This window comes from Sebastes fasciatus, chromosome 17 (assembly GCF_043250625.1).
Source record: "Sebastes fasciatus isolate fSebFas1 chromosome 17, fSebFas1.pri, whole genome shotgun sequence".
NCBI classification, from domain to species: Eukaryota; Metazoa; Chordata; class Actinopteri; order Perciformes; family Sebastidae; genus Sebastes; species Sebastes fasciatus.
The window spans coordinates 17,080,818-17,105,067 of NC_133811.1; the positions used below are offsets into that span (position 1 = coordinate 17,080,818).

At 41.5% G+C, this 24,250-nt stretch overlaps 1 protein-coding gene across 3 annotated transcripts; it reads right to left on the minus strand.

Annotated features, from left to right (window-relative positions):
* Nucleotides 1–646: 646 nt before the first annotated feature.
* fbxl2 (F-box and leucine-rich repeat protein 2) lies at nucleotides 647–22,338 on the minus strand. 3 transcript variants are annotated; one of them, XR_012590550.1, is made up of 15 exons: nucleotides 21,781–22,338; nucleotides 14,688–14,749; nucleotides 10,702–10,756; nucleotides 8,845–8,919; nucleotides 8,368–8,462; nucleotides 7,686–7,850; nucleotides 6,787–6,913; nucleotides 5,548–5,622; nucleotides 5,312–5,439; nucleotides 4,685–4,745; nucleotides 4,540–4,584; nucleotides 4,123–4,179; nucleotides 3,814–4,026; nucleotides 3,146–3,218; nucleotides 2,738–2,877 (listed from the first exon to the last, which is right to left on the minus strand). XR_012590550.1 is itself a non-coding variant. In XM_074612737.1 (14 exons), exons 1-14 carry the CDS (start codon nucleotides 21,808–21,810, stop codon nucleotides 2,770–2,772), a joined length of 1,296 nt encoding a protein of 431 aa, XP_074468838.1. In that variant the 5' UTR covers nucleotides 21,811–22,338; the 3' UTR covers nucleotides 647–2,769. The 3 variants fall into 3 exon arrangements, 2 of the variants coding, with proteins under 2 accessions (XP_074468838.1, XP_074468837.1); XM_074612737.1 differs by lacking the exon at nucleotides 3,146–3,218 and having other exon boundaries at nucleotides 647–2,877; XM_074612736.1 differs by lacking the exons at nucleotides 2,738–2,877; nucleotides 3,146–3,218 and having other exon boundaries at nucleotides 3,464–4,026.
* Between the last annotated feature and the right edge of the window lie 1,912 nt (nucleotides 22,339–24,250).

Sequence of the window (24,250 nt, forward strand, 5' to 3'; positions counted from 1 at the left end):
CGAGGCCATCCTCCCATTGTTACAAGATGTTCCCTTCCCAAATAAATGACAAACTGGGCTATAAATGTGTGCTATTATGCCACTGTCAGGTGTAATGACCCACATAGATATTCACTTTACCCTCACCCATCACTGCCTGCCATTATGAATCCAAAGTATTCATGGTCATATTTCCTCACCACACACTTTTACTGGTTTTAAAGATTGCTCGATTTTGAGTCACTGCATCTGTGACATATATGTCTGTAAAGAGGAGACTCGTGGGTACCCATAGAACCCATTTTCATTCACATATCTGGAGGTCAGAGGTCAAGGGACCCCTTTGAAAATGGCCATGGCAGTTGTTTCTTCACCAAAATGTAGCGTAAATTTGGAGCGTTATTTAACCTCCTTCCCAATTTAGCATGACATGGTTGGTACCGATGATTCATCAGGTTTTCTAGTTTTATTTGATTTCAGTATCTTCACTCTAGCTTTAAAAGTGAGCCCGCTATAACCTTTGAAATACAGAATAGCGGTTAATCTAACCATTTGGCAGCACCTTCGCGGCCCACTAGGTGGCTCTCTGAGGCCCACCAGTGGGCACCGGCCCAGTGGTTGAGAATAGCTGCTATAGGAGACAAAATCTCACACTGTAGAGACAAAGCACATTTACTATTAGTCACTTTTATTTATTCATTTGTTTTATTTTTTCATTTATTTCTTTTATTTTCTTAAACATAAAACTGTTAAAACAGCTGTCAAAGAGAGGGGCATTAGTATCACAGCCAGTCATGTCAGCTATGTATCCATCAGTCTTCATCTTTCTGTCTGCTCTCCTTGTTTCAGTCCCATCCATTGTCCTGCCAATCTCCCCAGTCTTTCAGCACTTGGGCACTACGCAGCACTTGCCAGTCTCTTGTTTAGTGCAACATTTGCAAGCTGCTTCTGTTTTTGTTGTATTTTCAGTGCTTTGAGTAGTTGTATTTCAGGCCCAATACATGTGCTACTTGCATGGCAAGACAGATCATGTTGAGATCCTGTTCATAAGAAGGAGTGTCTTGTATAGAGTGAAATAAACTGTTGCTTCTAGGGCTTTCCAAATACGTCATTCCTATTGTCATATATGTTTTGTAGGATTTGATGAGTGAGAATTTGTTGCTGATCAATTTAATACATTAGACTGGCTCACCAGACCTGTGTCAAAATGCTATTTCTAAATCATTTCTCATGTGCTGCTTTACTAAGCGAGTGGAGTATATTGAATACAGACAATTCATTACATCCTACATCATCAGTAAATTGCCAATTGCACAAAACTTCACTAAATGAACTTTCAAACACATAAATTCACGTGATTGTCAAAGAGTTGAGGTGCCTTTGCTCACATTCTCATAATTATTATCTGCAAATTTCCATTTCATTTTGAAGCAAAGTTGCACCAACGTTAGCCCTGATTGATATCCAAATACACACACAGCAATAAATTTGAATAACGGACTTCACAGTCCAGTTAAAAACAGTCAGTGGGTATACCACAGTTGTATCAGTGTAACTAAACTCACTCTGAATAGTAGGGAGACTGGAAACCTACTGATGTAAACAAGTTTGTCTGTGGTGCTAACCTAATCCAGGATGTAAACAAATGCTTAAGTGGTCAAGTAGGAGCTAGTGCACATCAGGGCTACTGACAGGATTGGATCAGGGCCTACGACCCAACATAACCACGCAGTACACAGGAGAAGCTGCTCATCCCAGCAGCATACAGTCAACATAATGCTTTTAGACGCTGAGGGTCTGAATCATAGGTCCTTTTTTTTTGTTAAACAGCAACAGTCGCTTATTTTCCATTTCAAAAAGAATGACAAACTCCCTCTCTGGATAGACAGGCATGGACAATTACAATAAGCACTGAAAAAAAAGAGAAAATAAAAAAAAATTCCCCCAATTTTGAGTGAATTGCCGTAAGTGTTATTCTTTTTTTCCATTGCAAAACATTCTCTGTACAAACAGAATCTAAATCTCAACAAAAAAGTTTCTCAGATGCACAAATATGTCACATGTCCCATTCTGTACTTCCTGTTTATTTTTTCTTCCACACTAGAGAGTTGAGCCGGCTGTGCCGAAGCTTCACCACCGTTTATATCCAGAAGAACTCCATTTCCCACAACCCAGCTCTCCTCTCCCTCCATGCTGCTGCATGTGTTTATTGGTCAAAGCAGAATGAATCACAGGATGGTCACATAGAGGTGTCATGTGATTGGTTGAGATGATACTCCACAGAGAGCAAACTGTTCAAGATGACAATATTGTCATTTTTTTTTTTTAGTTTGAACATGATGCATTGTAGTTCCACTGTTCAGACCCTCCCCCCCTCCTCCATCTCCAGCTGTCCAGATGCAGTCCTCTCCGGGTGGGGAGTCAGGGGTGTGAGGAGCAGGATGGAGTAGAGAACCTGTTTTTGTCTTTACAGCGAGAAAGAGAGAGTGAGATAGAGAGAGAAAAAGAGAGAGAGTCCATCCATCCATGTTCTTTCCACCCACCCCTCCACGCCCGAACCCGGGGCTGCTGCAATCCTTATTGGTGAGCAAGAGGAGAGAGGAGGGGCGGGTTCAACTGATCAGGGGCGATCAGTCTATGTATTGATCAGTGATCAGGAGCAGTGAGTGGGTCCAGCCCCTCCTCTCCCCTACACCTACCCCTGTCCCTCCCCCACCCCACATCCCATTTCAGCCCATATCAGAGCAGCAGGACCTGTAGACAGAGGTGGCCCCCCCTGGCCCTCCACTGTCAGAGGATGATGCAGCAGCGGCACAGACGCTGGCCACCTCCATGTACAGAGGGAGGAGGTGTCACTGGGGCAAAGTAGGCGTGGACCTTGATCTCTGGAAGGTGGGCCTGTGTGGGGAAGAGGTGTGTTAATACAGCAGAGTATAAAGAGACAGCATATAATCAGGATTTTTTTGGGGAGAAATGCACTGATTCGCCTACTTGTCGAGAGTTAGATGAGAAAATTTATACCATTGTCATACTGTATGTGAGAGTGGTATTGATCTTCTCATCGAGCTCTCTGAATAAGTGTATTTTCCAAAATGTTGAACTGTTTCTTTAATTCAATTATAAATGACAGTGTATGATTTTCAGATAGAAATATGCCTCCACCAACCAGTCAAGTTGCAGTTTACATCCGTGTCTGTCCAAAATGTCATCACTTCATCCTTTTATCCTATTAAACATTTCTGTGAAATTGTCATAATTAGCACATAAATTCTTGAGTTATGGCAAAAAACATGTTTTGTGAGGTCATAGTGACCTTTGACCACCAAAATGTCATCAGTTCGTCGTGGTATCAGTCCAAATATTGTTTTTAATTCTTGCATATTATATAAACATTATATATATGTTTGTGCCAGAATTAATTAAATTCCCTCAAGGCGTTCCTGAGATATCGCTTTCACAAGGATGGGACGGACGTGAGGTCCCAGTGACCTTGACCTTTGACCACCCAAATCGAATCTGTTCATCCTTGAGCCCAAGTGGATGTTTGTGCCAAATTTAATGAAATTCCCTGCAGGCGTTCCTGAGATATCATGATAATGGGACGGACGTGAGGTCACAGTGACTTTAACCGTTTACCTCTGACCACCAAAATCTAATCAGTTCATCCTTGAGTCCAAGTGGACATTTGTGCCAAATTTGAAGAAATTCCTTCCAGGCATTCCTGAGATATTGGACGGACGGACAACCCGAAAACAGAATGCCTGTGGCCACGGCTATCGCCGGCGCGGAGGCATAAAAACAGCCTTCACTCGCCCATGATTCATTTCCACTGACCCGAATGCGTTTGATGCCAGCCCTGGTGACTTGCTGACAGTCGTAGAGCTCAATGCGCTCCAGACGATGGCAGCTCTTCAAGTGCTCCAGGGTCACATCAGTGATGAGGGGGCAGTTGTCCAGCTCCACCACGGTGAGGCGCTCTTGGCCGCAGGTGCTGCTGCTCAGAGCTCTGATACCATCGTCCGTGATCAGCTCGCAGTGGGACAGGGACTGTCAAACAGAGTCGAAGACACACAGATCGATGGATTAAAGCTCCATACGGGATAAGGCAGAACCTGGCACAAAATCAGAGGTGTAAATGTTTACCAGTGCTTGCAGGCGAGGGCAGTGGATAGACAGCTGAACCAGGGTGTTATCTGTCACCTGAGGAGACGACAAGCTTGATTAACGACCTGTTCTCACATGTCTAGAGACAGTTTGTTGAAGCATGTTTGTGTCTAGTTTTGTATCCCGCTAAAACCTTTGCTCCCGTGTCACTCCTTTTCTGTCTCCCTCTGTGCTTTCTGTCAAAATCAATTTAAATACTGAAGTCACTGGACTGCTCACTCTCCCTCTTGGCCAGTAACATACCCCGCCATGCACACAATCACATCTGTCTTTTTCTCACAATCTAATCTCTACACAGACAAATTGATCAAGGCCAAGAATAATTCCAGATTCAACATAGATAAATACCACGAGCATGATGTGGGGACTAAATAAGGAAACCACAAACTGTCTTACCAAAATACATTCTTCCAAGTCCATTTTTTCAAGCTCATGACAATTCTGTGAAGAAAAAACAAAAGTCATTCCATTGAACTCAGAGATATCGAGGTGAAATGGATGACCGAAGAAAGTAGGACAAAGAGAGCAAAATGAAACTCACCCTGGCCAGCACAGTGAACCCAGCGTCTGTAACATGGGAGCATCGTGCAGCTTCAAGGATCCTGAGAACACAAACACAACTTGTAAAGGCTACTTGGAGGGTATGGTTAGCGTGGTGTGTTAAAGGAATAGTTTGGGTGTTTTGTATGAGGTACTTAAGCGTACTCTAAATTTAAAAAGCCATCATTTCCACATGATGGCTTATGTTAATTCATGTGCATTGTCCCTTCTTAAATAAAATAAACAAACATAAATCAAAACCATCAGCCAGCAGTTTGGTATAGGGGTTTGAGATCATGAATCAGACCTGAGATCTTTGTCAGATCGTAACCTTGTGTGTTCAATAAAATCTTTTCTTTCCAAGCTTCAGACAGTGGGACTGCTCTGATGCACCTGTCTCTCAAGACTTGTACATGTTTACAAGCATGTGGAAGGTCAACACTGATGAAAAAGAGACTTTCTGTGGATTCTGGCATTTTCAGGCAGCTAAAATTACAAATACCTATGTTGTTAATTCTAGTCCATTTTTTTGAAATGACAGTAGTCACACAGCCTGAGAAGGATATTTTGTGGATACTGAAGCAAGCTGTTCTTGTAAAGGATGGTGGGACATTAGTGTTTTTCTCACTTGAGTCGGGGACAGTTGAGTCCCATAGCAGTGAGGGAGGCATCAGTGATGTTACTGCAGCCAGACACACAAAGGATCTGTAGCTTGTGGCATCCTCGGCACAGACTGACCAGGCCTTCATCCGTTATCTGCTTGAGGCAACGGGAGACGAATTACAAAAACACGGAGGCATACAGACACATCCGTCATGCATTATTATCAGTCTCTCCCTCCCCACAACCAAACGTTTGTCTTACGGTGCAGGACTGCATATTGATGGTGGTGAGCTCTGGGCAGTGTTTCTGAAGGTGTTTCAATGCTCCATCTTCCAGCTGGGTTAAGATTAAAAAGAAAATGCACAGCATTGTCAATTAAACACCTAGAGATAAATAACTTATGTGTCAGTGTTTTTGTGCGTTGATGAGAGAAACCTTTCCTCAATTATGCCCTCTTTTTGCAATGAGTTCAATACTGTCTTCTCTGAGCCCCAAAATAGGATTTAAGGGGCTTTCTTTGGTATTTTTTTCCAAAACAGAAAATTAGACTATATTTTAATAACAAAAAAAACACACTTCGATCTCAGCCTTCATTTTGATCTCAACTACACACCTGTGAAGTTGCATGACTGCATCTTGCACGGTTGCGACGCTATCGCAGTGACAAAATCAGTACAGTATAAGAACCTGGCAAAGTACTCAAAACAACCTCAGTGGTATTTCCCGATACAGTAGGTGTCTCCAGGTCCACATTTCGCCGTGATGAGACACACACACACACACACACAGACTCACAAAGTGGAAACAAACCCAGCATCACTGTCGCGGCTGATAACAACTGAGCACACAGCCTGAAGGAAATACTGGCTCTACAGAGGCAGCAGAAAATGCCAGCCTGACACAAACCACTACATCCAACAAAAAAACAACCAATAAGATTAAGTTACTAAAAATCCCAAATTCCATGGGATGGAAAATGTACTGTGTTGGGGAACTGTAAGTAGGGAAAAGGGCACATTTCTCTTCAGTAAGGCCTGCTTAAATGTTTCAGCAGTGGGAGAGAAGTGTGGAGTATATTGTGGCTTTTATCTAAAATAATCTGAGGAATATATTTCTTTTGAGTTTTCTGTAGTTTTTACTTTTTCCTCAGCTGAAGCGTAGTGTGAGCTGTCTTCAGCACCAGAGGATCCTGTTTACAGTAAACTGTTGTGAACAGTGTCCTCTGGCAACGGGTAACACAACAACATCTTGATGCATGAGAAGATAACAAAAACAGTTAAAATGTCTTAACCGATCTACTCCTTTTAACAATTCTTGGTATTTTATGGGGAAAATTTGTTAAAATTTATTTTCATCTTTTATGATATTTGGACTACATGAAAGTTTAATAATAATTGTATTTCAAAAAAATTTATTTCAACATGGTATAAAAGCACTCTGGAAACAGTCAAAACGCCTTAAATTCCAATAACGAAAGCCTAAAATGCCCACACAGTGTACCTGTGTGCAGCCTCTGAGGAACAGTGCTCGTAAACCATTGCAGCCTCTAGCCAGAGCCTCGATGCCATCACGTGTGATTTGGTCACACCACGACAAGTTCAACATCTCCAGCATTCTGCAGCCGTCGCTGAGCATCCGCACACCATGAAGATAAAGACAAAACACACAGGACATGTGAACCAAAAACATGAGATATGTCTTATATTATCTTATTACTAGGGCTGTCAATCGATTAGAATATTTAATCACACACTTTTTATCTGTTCAAAATGTACCTTAAAGGGAGATTTGTCAAGTACTTAATACTCTTATCAACATGGGAGTGGGCAAATATGCTTGCTTTATGCAAATATATGTATATATTTATTATTGGAAATCAATTAACACAAAAGAATGACAAAACCCTCACAAGTACTGCATTTAGCATAAAGAATATGCTATAAACTGCATGTTATTATCATAAAATGGGCATGTCTGTAAAGGGGAAACTCATGGGTATCCTTGGAACCCATTTTCATTCACATATCTTGAGGTCAGAGGTCAAGGGACCCCTTTGAAAGTGGCCATGCCAGTTTTTCCTCATCACAATTTAGCGTAAGTTTGGAGCGTTATTTAACCTCTTTTGCAACAAGCTAGTATGACATGGTTGGTACAAATGGTTTTCTAGTTTCATATGATGTCAGTATCTTCACTCTAGCTTTAAAACTGAGCCCGCTACAGAAATTAGTGGCGTTAAAATGAATTTGCGTTAACGCGTTAAGTTTGACAGCCCTAATTATTACATATTGTGTGTGAGGGCTTGATGAGGAATTGAGAACACATTTCTTTAAGGAATAATAGGGGTTATGTCATATGGGTATATTGGGTAACCAGGGCAACAGCAAGTGTGCGGGTGCTACCTGAGGGCCTTGAGGGAGTGGTTGCTGATGGACACACAGGAGGTGAGATCTAGCTGTTTGAGTTTGTAGCAAAACTTGCTGAGGCTGAGACAGGTGCTGTCTGTGATCTTGGTGCAGCCGTTCAGGTTCAACACTTCGATGTTTCTGCAGTTCTGAGCAAATGTCCTGGGAGACAGACGAAGAGCAGAGAGGGAGAAGGGGAATTACTCAAGAGTCGCTTCATTGAATAAATAAGAAATCAGATGCTGGGAGTTGCTCAGGAGCCAATTAACAGAGTCATCTACAGGCCCCTGGGAGGTTGTTGTACAGCCACTGTACTTTTTCTTTTACAAAAACCTTACTCTTCAAAGAACAGCTTGTACTTCTATACATCAGTTGCTTATAGAAGTGAAACCATGTAAATTAACAAATCAAGAGGTACAACAGTTTCATGTACAAAAAAACTTGTTCTCCTTTTGTTTTTGTTTGAGATTAAATGGAATCAGAAAAAGAGTTTCTAGCACAAAGTCTCCTGGGACTGAAGTGGCCCAAGCCGCTTAAACGTTTAATAATCACACATGAATATAATCACTTTAAAACAATAACAGCAAAGTAATCAAACCAACAGGAGAAGGACTTTTTTGTAAAAGTCAAAGCCGTTGCACAATTATTATATCAGTGTATGCCAGAGTGACAATCTCACTTCATAGAGGCATCTCCCACGCTCAGGCAGCCCCTGAGGCTCAGCTGCCTCAGGAAGCCTCCACAACGCTTCGAAATGTTCTCCACCACCCGCCCCTGAGAGACACAGGGAGAAAGAGAGAGAGATGGACAGATAGATGGAAAGAGAGAGAGAGAGAGAGAGAGAGAGAGAGAGAGAGAGAGAGAGAGAGAGAGAGAGAGAGAGAGAGAGAGAGAGAGAGAGAGAGAGAGAGAGAGAGAGAGAGAGAGATATGACTTGGGCCACAGGACAGAGGATCAGCTGTGACGTCACAGTCGGCACCAAAGCCTACCGACCCAGCGTTAAGCCTCGAGCTGGATAATGCTACTCAACAAGCACACACGTGCAGCACATATAGGCACACACACACACACACACACACACACACACACACACACACACACACAGACAGATACTGTCCATTCACTCATCCTCTTTTTCTCTCTCACAAACCCTCACCTCTATGTCTGTCTGGAAGTTGAACAAGTCAATCTTCTGCCAGTTGCTGCCGTCTAGGGCCAGCACATTCCACGCCTGAGAGGGTGACAGACAGGTTGTGGACAGAGACAGACATGTGGGTCAGACAGAGGTGGGGGGGGGATGTGAGAAATTAATGAACATAGTGGGTCAACCTCTAGGGGTTTGGCTCTGTGTACTGTATTAACTGTGCCCACTTTCTGGTTCTTTATTCATGGAGCAGGTGCACGGGCTGCTGTTTTCACTTCTTGTATCCATCTGGAGCCTCTCTAATGTGAGGATTTGCTTCTTTTCTCTGTTTTATATTAGAGGTAGATGAATAATCGTTTTGATAGATTATCGGCAGAACTGGGCTCCGATAGTGGTCGATGGCTGCGCAGCCTCCACCCGTCACGCGGGGACATACATCACCGTTTTGCATGAAGGCTTCATGCACGAGGTAAAGAAGATATCGGCCGATTAATGGGCTATCAGCTTTTTTCTGCTCCAAACTATTGTTTTTATATGGGCCTTTAAAAATCCACTATCGGTCGACCTCTGTTTTATATCATTGTGAACTGAACATATTTGGGATTTGGACTGTTGGTCAGACAAAATCAGACCCCTGAATACGTCATCCTGGGCTCTAGGAAATCATAATGGGAATTTTTCACTGTGGTCTCATACTTTATAGTATAAACAATTCATAGATTAATCAAGAAGATAGTCGGCTGACCGATCAAAACAATGATTGTATATTTAGGTACACAGAAGTAGAGCTGCAGTAGTTGTCAACTATTAAATTAATCGGCAACTATTTTGATAATCGGTTTGAGTAAATTTTTAAGATAAAAAAAGTCTAAATTCTCTGATTCCAGCTTCTTAAATGTGAATATTTTCTTGTTTCTTTACTCCTTTATGACAGTAAACTGAATATCTTTTGAGTTGTGGACAAAACAAGACATTTGAGGACCTCATCTTGGACTTTGGGAAAGACTCATCGACAATTTCCACCATTTTCACTATATCCTGACAGTAGTGCATGAGACAGATACCATTTTCTGATATTTCATAGATCAAACAACTAATCGATTAATCAAGAAAATAATAAACAGATTAATCGACAATGAAAATAACTGTTAGTTGCAACTCTAGCTTCTGCAGATACTGACACCACCACATACTTCAAATGTGGGGTCATAAGTGATGATTGAGAAGGATTACTTTTGTATGATTCTGTAAAAATCCTGCATAGTATACCTTTAAGTTAGTGTATTGGGTGTGGAAAGTATCAGTAGGAATTAAAAAAAATAAAAATAAAAGTGGGGAAAATGACAGGATGAAAGGGAGGAACGCACAGAAATCCCATTTTATAATAAAAAGAATTAATCTCTAATTGAGAAAATAATTGACAATGACAATAATCGTTAGTTGCAGCCCTACACAGAACACCTGCATGAAGCTCAGCAGACAAGTGATAAACTATAAGATTAAAAAACGTTATTTTGTGCTTTTGTCACAGGTAACATTTTCCTAATAGAAATTGGGAGATGGAGCTGTTGTAAGGGAAGCAGCCACCATAGCTCTGCATTCACAGTCAACGTGCCAAGCCCTTGTTATTATTCACCGATAGCTCATTCATAAACGGCTTTCAGCTGCAGTGCACTATGGCTCAACAGTGGTCCACTTACACATAACCAGCAGATGGCACTATTTTATTGACATTTCCACAGAATTCAATAATGGTAAACCAGTATTCATTTAATCATACCACCATAGATCAATCCATTATTTTTAAAACAATGAGTGTGTTAGTCCACACAGTGGGTGGTTTGGGGGTGTAGAGATTGACACGCTTACCTTGGATACTTGGGCACACCTACATAGTGTAACCACGTCTAGATAGGAGAATATTCTAGAAAGAGAGAGACAGAAAAAAAGAGCATGTCACGATATCACTCTCAGATAAAGAGCTCTAACTAAACGTTATATTTCAATCCTTTTCGTGTGATTTAATATATGTGTTTTTGTGTGTGTCTGTAGCAAACAGAACAATCCCCTGTGGTGTTTGGTTGGTAGCAGGAGAGCCCCACAAACAGGCAGTGTTTGAGCTGTGGGGCGGCCGGCCACAAAGGGCTGCATGCAGCAGGCTACTGGGTCAGCTCAATCCATTAATCTGCCAATGAGTAATCTCTGGCACTCAGACAGGCAAGGCCACAGACAGCATGGGACAGACATACATATACAGAAGGACACATGAAACCAAACATGTATACCTCGACTGAGTTCCCGGTGGTTAAATGGTTACTGCCTTAAAGGGCCTATCTATGGAAAATGTGAGGTATTCATGGAATTGTCACGGTGCCAAAGCTTTGAGTGCAGCTGGGGTCTGAATGTCCTTTTAACCCTCGGGAAACAGGAGCTGGCCATTGTTTCCTTCATATAGACACAAAAGGCTGTGTGTTTTGATGTGCGTTGGGCTAGGGCATGTCGGGACATGTCCCTATAATCTATACCGGAGTCTTGTATCAGGGAGTACATGCACACAATCGACAAAGCAATGCAAAGACACACACACACACACACACACCGTCCTTGGAGTGATTGCAGGCCACCAGAGACGCTGACCAATCAAGCAGGCGCTTATCGATCTCCCTTCTAATAACTGGTTAATGGCTGTGACGCTGATCATTGATTGACTTGTCTGTTTTAATCAAACACAATCTGACTTTCCATTATGTGTGCGCGAGAGAGGCCTTTTACTGACCACAGAAGAAGAATTCTGTTAATCATGCTCACAGGGAAGCCATCAGTCAGTCAGTCCTGTTAACCTATTTGACATTTGCTCTTGATAATGAAAGCATAATGGTTGAGTACAGCCCTGATGTTTTAGGTGGACACAGATGTTGACATTGAATACAGATGGATTATAGCTGTATTACTTTGTCACAACAGGTGATATGAATAATATAGCCAAATTCTGAGGTACAACATCAGGAGTGCGTTACTTTACTTCGCACAAGTAAGCCCTGATGTCGCCTCTGAACATGGCGAGAACAGAAAAGTCTTTGATTGCTCTGTCAAATCCAGCCTATTTTCTCTGACATGGTACATAATGGGATTTTAATGGAGCACAGTCCCATTTGTTGACAACATGTACACCTGGCCCTTCAAGCATGGCGAGATAAGAGAGAGTCAAAGCCTTCGCCGTGGTTGCCAGAGTAACTCCAGTCTGACATGAATTTGGGTGTTGGTGGTGGTGGTGGTGGTGGTGGTGGTGGGGAGGGTGCTGAGTCAGTGCCTCTGGGTAAGAGGACCCTGAACCATTCTGAACTCTCTCCGAGGCTCGTCTGTCAGACAAGGATCTTCTACATCACGGCACAGTTTTCACAGTTTGTATCCACGCTGCGCTGGCCTAGATAACAGCTGCTCACGATGCACCGCCTGAAAGGCAGACGAACGCGAAAACAAGTCAGGTGCCCGGGCTCGCTCACAGTGATACATAAATGCTAATGAGATTGTTAATTAAACAAAATCAACAGACTAATTAGCAAATATTCCTACGGCAACATGTTTGCCAAAGCCAATACCACATGGCTGATCTACTCCGGTGGTTCCAAACCTTTTTTTGGCTGGTGACCCCTTAAAATGAAGCAGTGTCTGCTTGCAAATCCACTTCACAGGTCACCATATGTCTATGAGATGTTAGCAGTTTAACTAAGAGTGAGTTTCTGCTCTAAACCTCTCCGATCATTAAGTTTTAGAGCTGCAACAATTAGACCATTAATCAATTAATTGATTCACAGAAAATTAATCAGCAGCTATTTTGATAATCTAATAATCATTTAAGTCATATTTCAAACAAAAGTACCGAACACTCGCTGGTTCCAGCTTCTCAAATGTGAAGGTTTGATGCTTTTCTTTGTCATATCTACAAAACTATTTTAATAATCGATTAATCGGTTGGAGTCATTTTTTTAAGGAAAAAAAAAAGTCTAAATTCTCTGATTCCAGCTTCTTAAATGTGAATACTTTCTGGTTTCCTCTATGACAGTAAACTGAATGTCTTTGAGTTGTGGACAAAACAAGACATTTGAGGACGTCATCTTGGGCTTTGGGAAACACTGATCGACAATTTCCACCACTTTCACTATATCCTGACAGTAGTGCATGAGACAGGTAATCAGAAATAAATCATGTGCCTCTGTGTCCTCCGGTGTCCTTGGGTGCTCCTAATGGCATCTGCAAGATTTCACAGACCGGAGAAAAACAACCAATCGGAGCCGAGCTGGAGCCTGCCGTCTCTGAGCAGCTGTCAATCACTCATAAACTACGATCAATCATCAACGATCATCAACGGTCAAACTAGGCAAAGCTGATCAAATATGAATCAATACTCTGTTACTGTAATGCCTATTTCTCTCCTCAAATGTTTTCAGAAACATCTTGTAGTGCACTGCTTAGCTGTAAAAAGGGGAAAGTTTGTGACCCGGCAGCCATGTTGAGATCAGTTTAGGAAATACCAAGCACTGCCAACCAGCCGGCGCACAGCCAATAGGAATGCTCAATAGGAACGCTCTCTCTGAAATGACCTGTGATTGGCCAAAGTCTCCCGTCACGGGCTACATTTTTTTAAAGCCTGACAACAGAGCCATGAAGAGGTGCAGAGGTCTATTTTTCTCTCAGAACACTTGTATTACAATATGCTGAAAGGTTATTATGGAATTTTTGCCCAATGATGCCAAAAACATTCGGCCTACTGAAGGTTAAATGCCTGAGGAGGTAAAAGTGTCCAGTATTTCCAAAGAAAAAAACATGGAGTGTACTAATAATGTTCTACTACTTCTTTCTTGTCCCATTAATCATCTCTCAACCCCTTGTAAGAGACTCAATCCCCAGGCTGGGAACCTCTCATTTACTCTATACTACTTAATTAAAGTCTAATTATAAAGGTGGTGTGAACTCATTTCCTATATGTGATTTTTGTGTTCAAAATGTACACCTGCATTATACGAATCCACCTCCCATGTAGCATGGTGACAGGGCATAACAAAATTATAAATGCAAAAACAAACGGCTCCAGTCAGTCAACCCACTAAACCAACCACAACCACAAAACAACCACAAAACAAGATTAACTGCCACAACAATGAGTCTTCCTCGCATCTGATGTTGTGTAAGTGCCTCATCATGACACATGTGACAGTATAGGTCATGTGTTGTAGCTAGCGAGTGCATGTCTTTCTGCCCACCAGTGAAAGTAGTGCTGGTGGTAAGGGGTGTACTGGTAGTCTCCGTGGAGCACAGCTGGAGCAGCAGAAGAGCACAGCACTGCGGAATTCCCCACCAGCTAAGACGAGCTATTTATAGCACACATACACAGACGTACAGTTTGCATACAGGCCCAGGAGTGTTTCACACACACACACACAAACATGCAGATCTCAAGTGCAGAAATAAACAGTCTACATCATGTGTCTAAAGAGCTACATGCAGGTGCATCGCTTTCCAACACACATGCACAGACAAATCCATTATATGAATCAGTGTGGACTGGAGGATGAACATGTGTGTGTGTGATGTCAGATTTATGGGTCATGTGCAGCTGCTGGGATAATAATATTGGTCTGTAGGTCACATAGTTAACAAAACCTCATTTCAGACTAGTGACCAACACACACACACACACACACACACACACACACACACACACTTCTACACATAACTGTCCAAGGCTGCTTCAGCTAATGAGTAACCCTGACCTCAGCCCTTGTCCCAGGGTATGTTGTGTGTGCTAGTGGGTGTTTGTGTGTGTTTGTGTGTGAATTCCTTATTATTACTCTTACCTAAGAAGAAGCTCTTTGGGGAGCTTCTTGTTAATGGGGGCTTCATCGCTGTTTGAGAACACCTGCCGAGACACACAAGATAAACAACAGTAATGAGTGTGTTTGAGGTGGTCAATAGCAATGACACAGAAAGAAGACACAAGCTGTTACAATGGCAACAGAGATCTAAACATAGACAGCACATTATCAAATAACACTACAGAAAATACAGATCTATATACATATACAGTATATTTATACAATATTATTTTGTTCTATTCAATTCAGTTCTATGTTTATATACTATATACATTGTGAACCTATCCTTTAATAAATATAGAACCTTACATCTTTCCAGTTACTAGTGAGAAAGAAAAGCTATTATTTCCTTAAGCAATGCTAATAAACAAGTCAGAGCTACAATTGGCTTTCCACGTCGCCTCCTTACAAGCTTATAATTCTGTTAGCCTGGTCAGCTTGTTGGCATGCTTATCTCAATTAGTCTACTCGCTGGATGTCTGGCCATCTGCTGAGTGGGACACACACACACACTCACACACACACACTCACACACACTTGCAGGTGATTCAAGTCAGACCTCTCTGTGTGAAGAACAGAGGCAGAACATTCTAGATCAGGTGGGCCGTATTCAGCCATGAATTTAAATTACGTCAAACACCCACATTCGCCGTGCCTCTGCAGACACGCATCCTGCTAGTGATACACTTGTATCCTCAAAGACTCAGAAACCGTATCTAATGAGGGGGGACTCCCTGCTGCTTCAGACGCAAACACAAACACTGAAATGTAAAAAAAAAAAAACGACACAAAGGGGAGCGAGGGAAAGGCACAGGAGGAGCAAAGGTTGATTCTGAAAACGTCTTGGCTCCAGCTATAGCTCTGTGACAGATGCAAGCTCCTTGAAAGAGAAAGCAATAAAAGGAGAGGGAAGATGGGAGAGAGAAGTACGAGGCAAACAAAGAAACGGTGCTAAATTCAGGAACTACACAGGGTAAATATGTACAAAAGTCATTATTGAAAATCAGGGTGAAAGGAGAGGGGCGAGAGGGAGTGAGGAAGTAAAGGCCATTGGAGAGGAAATGGGATTCAAAAGACAAAAGAGAGGGAGTTGGTTCAGTCAAGGTCCAGCAAAAGATTAACAAAAGCTGGTTTGAATTTTAACGTCTATGCTCAGGTAACAACACAGCAGACAAAGAGCTTTGAAACAGATCTGAACCTATTCATTAACTGTATCCAATAATAGCTCCAGGATACAGTTAGAACCCAACATTGGTTCCCACATAACCCTGTGCTGAATAACACATTTTCACTATCTACCCATGACGGGTTGGGGCATACAGCCTTTATCTTCATGATGTGACTTTCAGTTTCAGTTATATTTAGAACCGCGTCAGTTGAGTAAACTGAAAGTAAATTGACCTTAATTATAGAATACTGTGCGTAATGAATGGTAGGAAGAGACAAGGCCTACAGTATATTGACTCAGTGTCTCTCTAAAGCCAGAGGTGGCTTAGGATTTAGGACTAAATTTAGACTTAATTCCAAACCACCTCTGTAACACATCACTCACCTTTGACCTTTCCTTCCACAGACACACAAGGTACACACAATCTAGACAATCTAAACCTGGTGGGCTTTATACAAGGTGGCATCGGACATAGGCAAAATAATCTTTTCATGATGTGGTTTAAACTTGCAAACTGAAACATGATGTTTACTGTGTAGTGTTATCTAGTCTGGTACTGTCCAGACTTGCTATTGAGAGAACCTAAAATTCAGATTCAAATTCAATCATATAAGTCATTTTTCTGGAAAAAAAAGAAAAGCAAATATTTGCTGGTTCAAACACGCTGCAGGGGTGCACGCTTTAGGACTGCCACTAATTATACTATACTAATTATTAGAGCTGTAACATTTGTCAAATAGTTGTCAATTATTAAATTAATCGCCAGCTATTTTGATAATCAATCGGTCTGAGTCATTTTTTAAGAAAAATAAGTAAAAATTCAAAAACAACTAATCGATTAACCTAGAAAGTAATCGACAAAATAATGGACAATGAAAATGATCGTTAGTTGCAGTCCTATTAATTATATTGAGCATGATGTCTTGTGGATCATCAAATATCTTGTTTTGTTCAACAAACAGTCCAAAAACCAAAAAGATATCCAGTTTACTATAGAATGAGACAAGAAAAGGCAGCAAATTCTCACATTTGTGAAGCTGGAACCACAAAAAAGGTACCATTTTTGCTTGAAAATTGACTTTAACGATTAACCGATCAATTAAATTTCAGTCGCTTGACCATTCATCTAATAGACTAACCATTGCAGCTCTCATATCAATGTAAATTGATAGGGTTTTGGACTGCTGGCCATACAAAACTTCCATTTATATTATTTATTCATAGACTCAACTATTAATCAATCAATCTAAAATAATCTTTTAATCTCAAGGTAAATAATCGTTAGTTGCAGCCCTATTTCATAACAGTTTTATTTGCATGTCAATGGGCAGAGAGCCCGGCCGATGGAGCAGTTGCCAGGTGGAATGGTATGAAATATTTGGTGTGTGATCTCAGGTACGCATGCTTCATTAAAGTTAGCACCTCAGCATTCTCGTGCCCTCGTTCCCTGTGCCAGCAGAGCAGCATTCCCAAGCAGGGAGTTCCTCTCTGCAGTCAGACTCCTATCCCTAGACAGTGTGCAACTGGGTGGATATGCAAATCTGGTTTCTGAACTTGCCACATTAAAGCAACTATGAAGAAACTAGATATGGGTAATGTTATGTGTTCAGTTTCTGGCCTGCACTACAACAACTACAAGTGGGCTCGCGCCAGGTGTTGATTATAAAGCATCATCTCAGGTGTTCCCTCCCAAGCCTACTCTGTTACCCCCCTACTCTTCTGACACACACAGCCACACCAGCTGCTTTCCCAGCAGCCACCACTCACTGGTTTTCATCTGCGTCTAAGTAGCTTACAGCTCTGTTGAGAAATCCACTGATACGGCGACACACATCAGCGCCACTACCACATTCTGTTCTCATTCACTCCGACCGTAGACACAAACGTTCATACGACTGACGAGCTTTACAGCGAGCTGAACACCTGACGGAGAAAAGTCAAGTACCATCAAGTCAAACCCTAAAGCATCTCAACAATGTGTGTTTGATATTTCAGATAAACAATGCTCACAGCTCGGGGGGGACCTATAACCAGTTGGACGGGAGCTGATTAAAGGTTTGTTCACAAATTACGATGATAACGTTGACACAGCGAAACATGGTTATTATTTTAACACAGGTTATATGAATCGAAGGCATGTGAGCTAAGCTGCACTTCAAAGCAATCCGTAAAACTGGAAGTACTAAGTAGGTTTACTCAAGAACTGTACTTAAGTACAGTGTTGAGGTACTTCACATGAGTATTTGCATTTCATGCTACTTTATACTTTAACTCCACTACATTTCAGGGACTTTTTACTGCACTTCCATAATTTGAAAGCTGCTGTTCACTTTGAAAAGCAACGTTTTAAATACAAAGCAGATAATCATCTTTTAAAATATGATGTACTGTTTAAGATTAACTACTTAACGGTATATAAAGTAATAAATTGATCTTATACCTCAATCTGCTACAATATAAGATACCACATACTAGAGGTGGCGGAAAAAAATCGATACAGCATAGTGTTGCAATATTTTGCGTGGCAATATTGTATCAACACACGGACGTCAAGTATCGATCCATCATCATAATCAATATTAACCTCTTAACAATTTGACGATGGGCCCGGCAGCTATTCTGTCTTTCGGAGGTTGAAGAAGTGGGTTCAGTTTTACAGCTAGAGTGAAGATACTGGTATCATATGAAACTAGAAAACCTAAGGAATCCACTGGTAGCAACCATTTCATGTCAACACTAAATAATGCTCCAAAGTTATGCAAAATTTCGGCGAGGAAAAACTGGCATGGCCATTTTCAAAGGGGTCCCTTGACCTCTGACCTCAAGATACATGAATGAAAACTCTGATATGAAGAGAGCAAAAACGCTATTATATAAGACCGATGTTGAGAAACGGCATAATTTGCAACTTATATACAGTCCCTTTAAGTCAAAGATCTGAATGCTTCTTCCACCACTGCAGTTGAGCTCCACAAGCGGTTGTGTTTACAACTTTCCTGCAAATTTATCATGGAAACACCATGGAAAGGTTGTGGGAGGACACATGGCCACTCATGTTATTTATGATACTATAATATTACTGAACACAAAAAGACCATCTGTTGTAGGGGTGTAAGAAAATATTGATACACATGAGTATCAATAAGACCATCTGTTGTAGGGGTGTAAGAAAATATTGATACACATGTGCTAGCCAGTGCTAACCACGGTGGTGCAGTGGTTAGCACTGGCGCCTCACAGCTAGAGGGTTGCAGGTTCAAATCTGGCTTGGGGCCCTTCTGTGTGGAGTTTGCATGTTCTCCCCGTGTTAGCGTGGGTTTTCTCTGGGTACTCCGGTTTCCTCCCACAGTCCAAAGACATGCAGGTTAGGTTAATTGTTGACTCTAAATTGCCCGTAGGTGTGAATGTGAGTGTGAATGGTTGTCTGTCTCTATGTGTCAGCCCTGTGATGGACTGGCGACCTGTCCAGGGTGTACCCCGCCTTCGCCCAATGTCGGCTGGGATCGGCTCCAGCCCCCCCGCGACCCCTAACGGGATAAGCGGTTGCAGATGGATGGATGGATGAGTATTATGTTGTGCTATATTGTATCGATTCTCCAAAACACTGTACCGATTTCTAATTAACCCTCTTAAAAATTCAACAGCCCGCAATCGGGCGCGGCCGGTATTTGATCTTTCGGAAGGTTAAATAACGCTAAGTTAGGCAAAAATTTGGCATATTAAAACAAAATAATTGAAGGAAAACTGTCATATTATGAAGAACACACCAGAAATACACCATTTTGGAATAGGCAAAAATAACACATTTACACTGCATGTAAAAAACTGCAGTTTTTGCCCAAAACTGCATGTGATTATCATAAAGTGGGCATGTCTGTAAAGGGGAGACCCGTGGGTACTCATAGAACCCATTTTCATTCACATATCTTGAGGTCAGAGGTCAAGGGACCCCTTTTGAAAATGGCAGTTTTTCCTCGCCAAAATTTAGAAAAACTGATCCCGCTACAACTTCCGAAAGATCGAATAACAGCCACGCCCGATGGCGGGCTGTTGAATTTTTAAGAGGTTAATTAAAAAAAAGTGTTTTGGAGAATCAATAGACAGTATCGCACGACATAACATCGTGATACTCATGTGTATCGATATTTTCTTACACCCCTAATCATGATACGTATCATATCATCAGATTCTTGCCAATACACAGCTCTAATCTGTAGTGTGCGACCCAAACCCTCCTGTGGCCCCTGTCATTCACAGGTATCACAGGAGGTGTCACAGTGTTATCTGCCAAACCCAAGTGATGGTGATGACTAATTGAATGCTGCTATACTCTGCTTTTTATTTACCATCTGCAGCACCCTCAGTGAAAGCCTGTGTAACCTCAGGCGACAGTGCCAGCCAGCCAGCCAGCCTCGGTCGGCCCTGATATATATATATATTGACTATATCCTCACAGCCACAGCCCTCCTGTTCCCGCAGTCCTGAGCTCCATGTTGTCGCTGTCTACTGGTGCGGCAGGACAATAGAAGGATTTCGGATTACCCTCTTAAAAATTCAACGGCAAAATCTTGGCGAGGGAAAACTGGCATTTTCAAAGGGGTAACCCCTGTATCATGATTAGGGCTGTGCATTGGCAAGAATCTGGCGATTAAGACACGTATCATGATACAGGGGTAACGATTCAATATATCGTAATTTTCATTCACAAAAAGTGTTTTGGGAGAATCGATAGACAGTATCGCACGACCTAACATCGTGATACTCATGTGTATCGATATTTTTCTTACACCCCTAATCATGATACATATTGTATCATTAAGATTCTTGCCAATACACAGCTTTAATCTGTAGTGTGCCACCCAAACCTCCTGTGGCACCTGTCATTCACAGGTATCACAGGAGGTGTCACAGTGTTATCTGCTAAACCCAAGTGATGGTGATGACTAATTGAATGCTGCTATACTCTGCTTTTTATTTACCATCTGCAGCACCCTCAGTGAAAGCCTGTGTAACCTCAGGTGACAGTGCCAGCCAGCCAGCCTTGAGGTCAGAGGTCAAGGGACCCCTTTTTGAAAATGCCAGTTTTTCTTCGCCAACATTTAGCCTAACTTTGGAGCGTTATTTAGCCTCTTTTGTGACAAGCTAATAGGCGGTACCAATGGATTCCTTAGGTTTTCTAGTTTCATCTGATGCTAGTAACTTCAACTGAGCCCGCTACAACTTCTGAAAGATCGAATAGCAGCCGCGCCCGATGGCGGGCTGTTGAATTTTTAAGGTTAATTAAAAAAAAAGTGTTTTGGAGAATCGAGACAGTATCGCACATCGACATAACATCGCGATACTCATGTGTATCGATACTTTCTTATATCATATACTGTATATATATATACCGTATCATCAGATTCTTGCCAATACACAGCTCTAATATGTAGTGTGCCACCCAAACCTCATGTGACACCTGTCATTCACAGGTATCACAGGATGTGTCACAGTGTTATCTGCCAAACCCAAGTGATGGTGATGACTAATTGAATGCTGCTATACTCTGATTTTTATTTACCATCAGTGAAAGCCTGTGTAACCTCAGGCGACAGTGCCAGCCAGCCCTGGTCGGCCCTGATACTGATATATATATATATATATTGACTATATCCTCACAGCCACAGCCCTCCTGGTCCTGCAGTCCTGACTGAGCTCCATGTTGTCGCTGTCTACTGGTGCGGCAGGACAATAACAGGATTTCGGATTATACCCTTGACCAACAAAACGCCTCCTGACTGCATGTTAAACGCACACACACACACACACAGACACACACACACTTTGCTTATACAATCCCACGTCTACTAGAAACAAACATTGTTGGTTTATAACCGTGTTGGTGGTCCTCCTGTCTCTCTGTCATACCTCGAACCGGCCCTTGGTGATACCGTTCATGTCTGCTGCGGCTGCGGCTGCTGCTCGTCTCCTGCTACAAACACCACTCGACGGTTATTGTGATTTTTGTCGCCGTTTGATTTGTGGTCGGCCGGAGCCGGAGCCGGAGTGGTGGAGGAGCCGAGCTGGAGCTGGAGCTGGAGCTGGGTCCTCACACCCTCCTCCTCCTCCTCCTCCTCCTGCTCCTCCTGTCTCCGGGAGGTGGTGGTGGTGGTAGTGAGGGTGGCGGTTGTGGTGGTCAACGGTCTGCGGTAGCGTCAACGGTAACGTCAACGGTCGTGTTGTCTCGGAGACCAACGGCTCCCCAGCCCGTCTCATCACAGGGCTAACCAAAATAACAATAATAACATGGACGGTCTGTCAAGTGACTTCACTTCCGCCTCTCCCTTCATCGCTCCTCCACTCAGCTGGCACTAAATCCCCCTTTAAGTTTGATAAAAACACGTTAAATTAACATCATCTCTCTCACAGCAGCAACGTCCGCCGCGTCTAAAACAGCCGTTGACGTTTCTCCTCTTCAATGTTGTCTTTTTACTTGCAGAGGAAAGAAGGGGGAGGGGCTTACGCGTGACGTCATTGCTGCGGGAAAAGCACGCGTGGTCGATTTGTTTTGATTGTGGGGGTACTTGCGCAGGTTTAAGGGGAAAAATTAGGTCCCTTTTTTTTTGTGGCCGCATTCGCAGAGGCAGTCACGGGTATTACAAGCAACCGGTGGGGACGTGACCTGACACGAACCCCCCCGGTGGGTCCTGATCAGAGAGGGAGGAAACACTGCTGCTGTGAGGACGACCAGCAGATCCATGAGAGAACAAGAGTTTGTCTCCATTACAGATGTGTAACACCTGTCTCCATGAAGGCTGCAGCCTGCAGACTACACACACCCACCCAAAATAACTTCTCATTCCTGCATTATGTAAAACTGCTTATGTATCATTTACAGTGCTGGGGGAAAAAAGTACTCCTTTATTGAAATAAAAAATAGCAATACAGCAATGTAAAAAAATACTGCACTACATTTATGTGATCATTATGAAAAATGACCTCTTTCAAAGTGTTATGAATTAAGATAAGATAAGATTTTATATTTCTGTATGACACAGATTAAAGGTTATAATTATAGTTAGAATAATTATAAATAATAATAATAATTATAGTTAGACAAATTTAGGAAAATGTAATTAGAGTATATTTATGGCTCAATAAGGAAGCTGGTTAATAATTAATAATTGACTTATGGAGAAGGGGTGGGATTAAATAAATGTATACTTCTTCTCACTCCTTTTCGAATATGTAAATCAAGGCATCAAGTGTTGACAATTTATTTTTCTTACGCTTTTCATTATATGTAATACCACTTGTTTCTGACTGTCTACTTGTTGGTATGATTTTGATTATTTTTCTTTTCTTTTTTTTGTATTCTACATGTTCGAAATAAATTTTGAAATGAAGATAAGATAAGATATTCCTTTATTAGTCCCGCAGTGGGGAAATTTGCAGTTTACAGGAGCAAAAAAACAAAAACAAGATTCATCAGCTAACACAGTTAAAAAAGAGCTAAACAAAGTGTGCAAAATATGAACCATTAAATAGAAGGAAGTATAAAAATAGGAGCAGTATATACAGTATTGACAATAAACAGACTATTAACAAAATTGCACAAGTGGAAAATTATATTGCACAGTGAGAATGAAATGAAATTCCACCTGAAAATATTGCACAGTATGAATTACACCTTAGTAGTAATAATGATAATGATATTGCAATTATATTATATATATGAAATCTATTCATATAGGATTAGCATTTGTGTTGTAGTTTGTTGAGGTTTAGCTAAACTTAACTACTTTATAGTGTTGGGCAGGTTAATCTGCAAAAAAACAACTCAAAGTTAAAAAGACATTTTGAATCCTAAAAACATTATTTCACAGTGCAGTATTGTTTTAAACTTAAATGAATTTAATCAACTATAAACAGTGTATGTATCTTAAATAATGAGGCAGGTTGGGGCAGTAGAATTATGAAAAAAAATTAGATTTCAGAAAATTGTTTAAATAAATTGATTTGGGGGATGACATATTTACATTTTTTTTTCACTTTTAAAAAGAAAAGAAAAATGGAAAGGACTCCAGATGAAAATGACTTGATAAGAGAGAGATTGTTTTTTTTCAACTTAAAAATGCATCATGTTGATCATATCATATATAGGCTATAAGTAGGCTAACTATAGCTGTCCAATAAATGCACTTAAGTACAGTACTTGAGTAAATGTACTTAGTTACATTCACTGGGTATCACATTGAAAGATAAGGCGGATACATGACACCACAGTATGTAACTACATTTACTGAAAGAATTCTGAAGTACTTGAGGATTTCCCTTTTATGCTAGTTTATACTGCACTACATTAATTTGAAAGCTATACTTACTTTGCAGATTATTT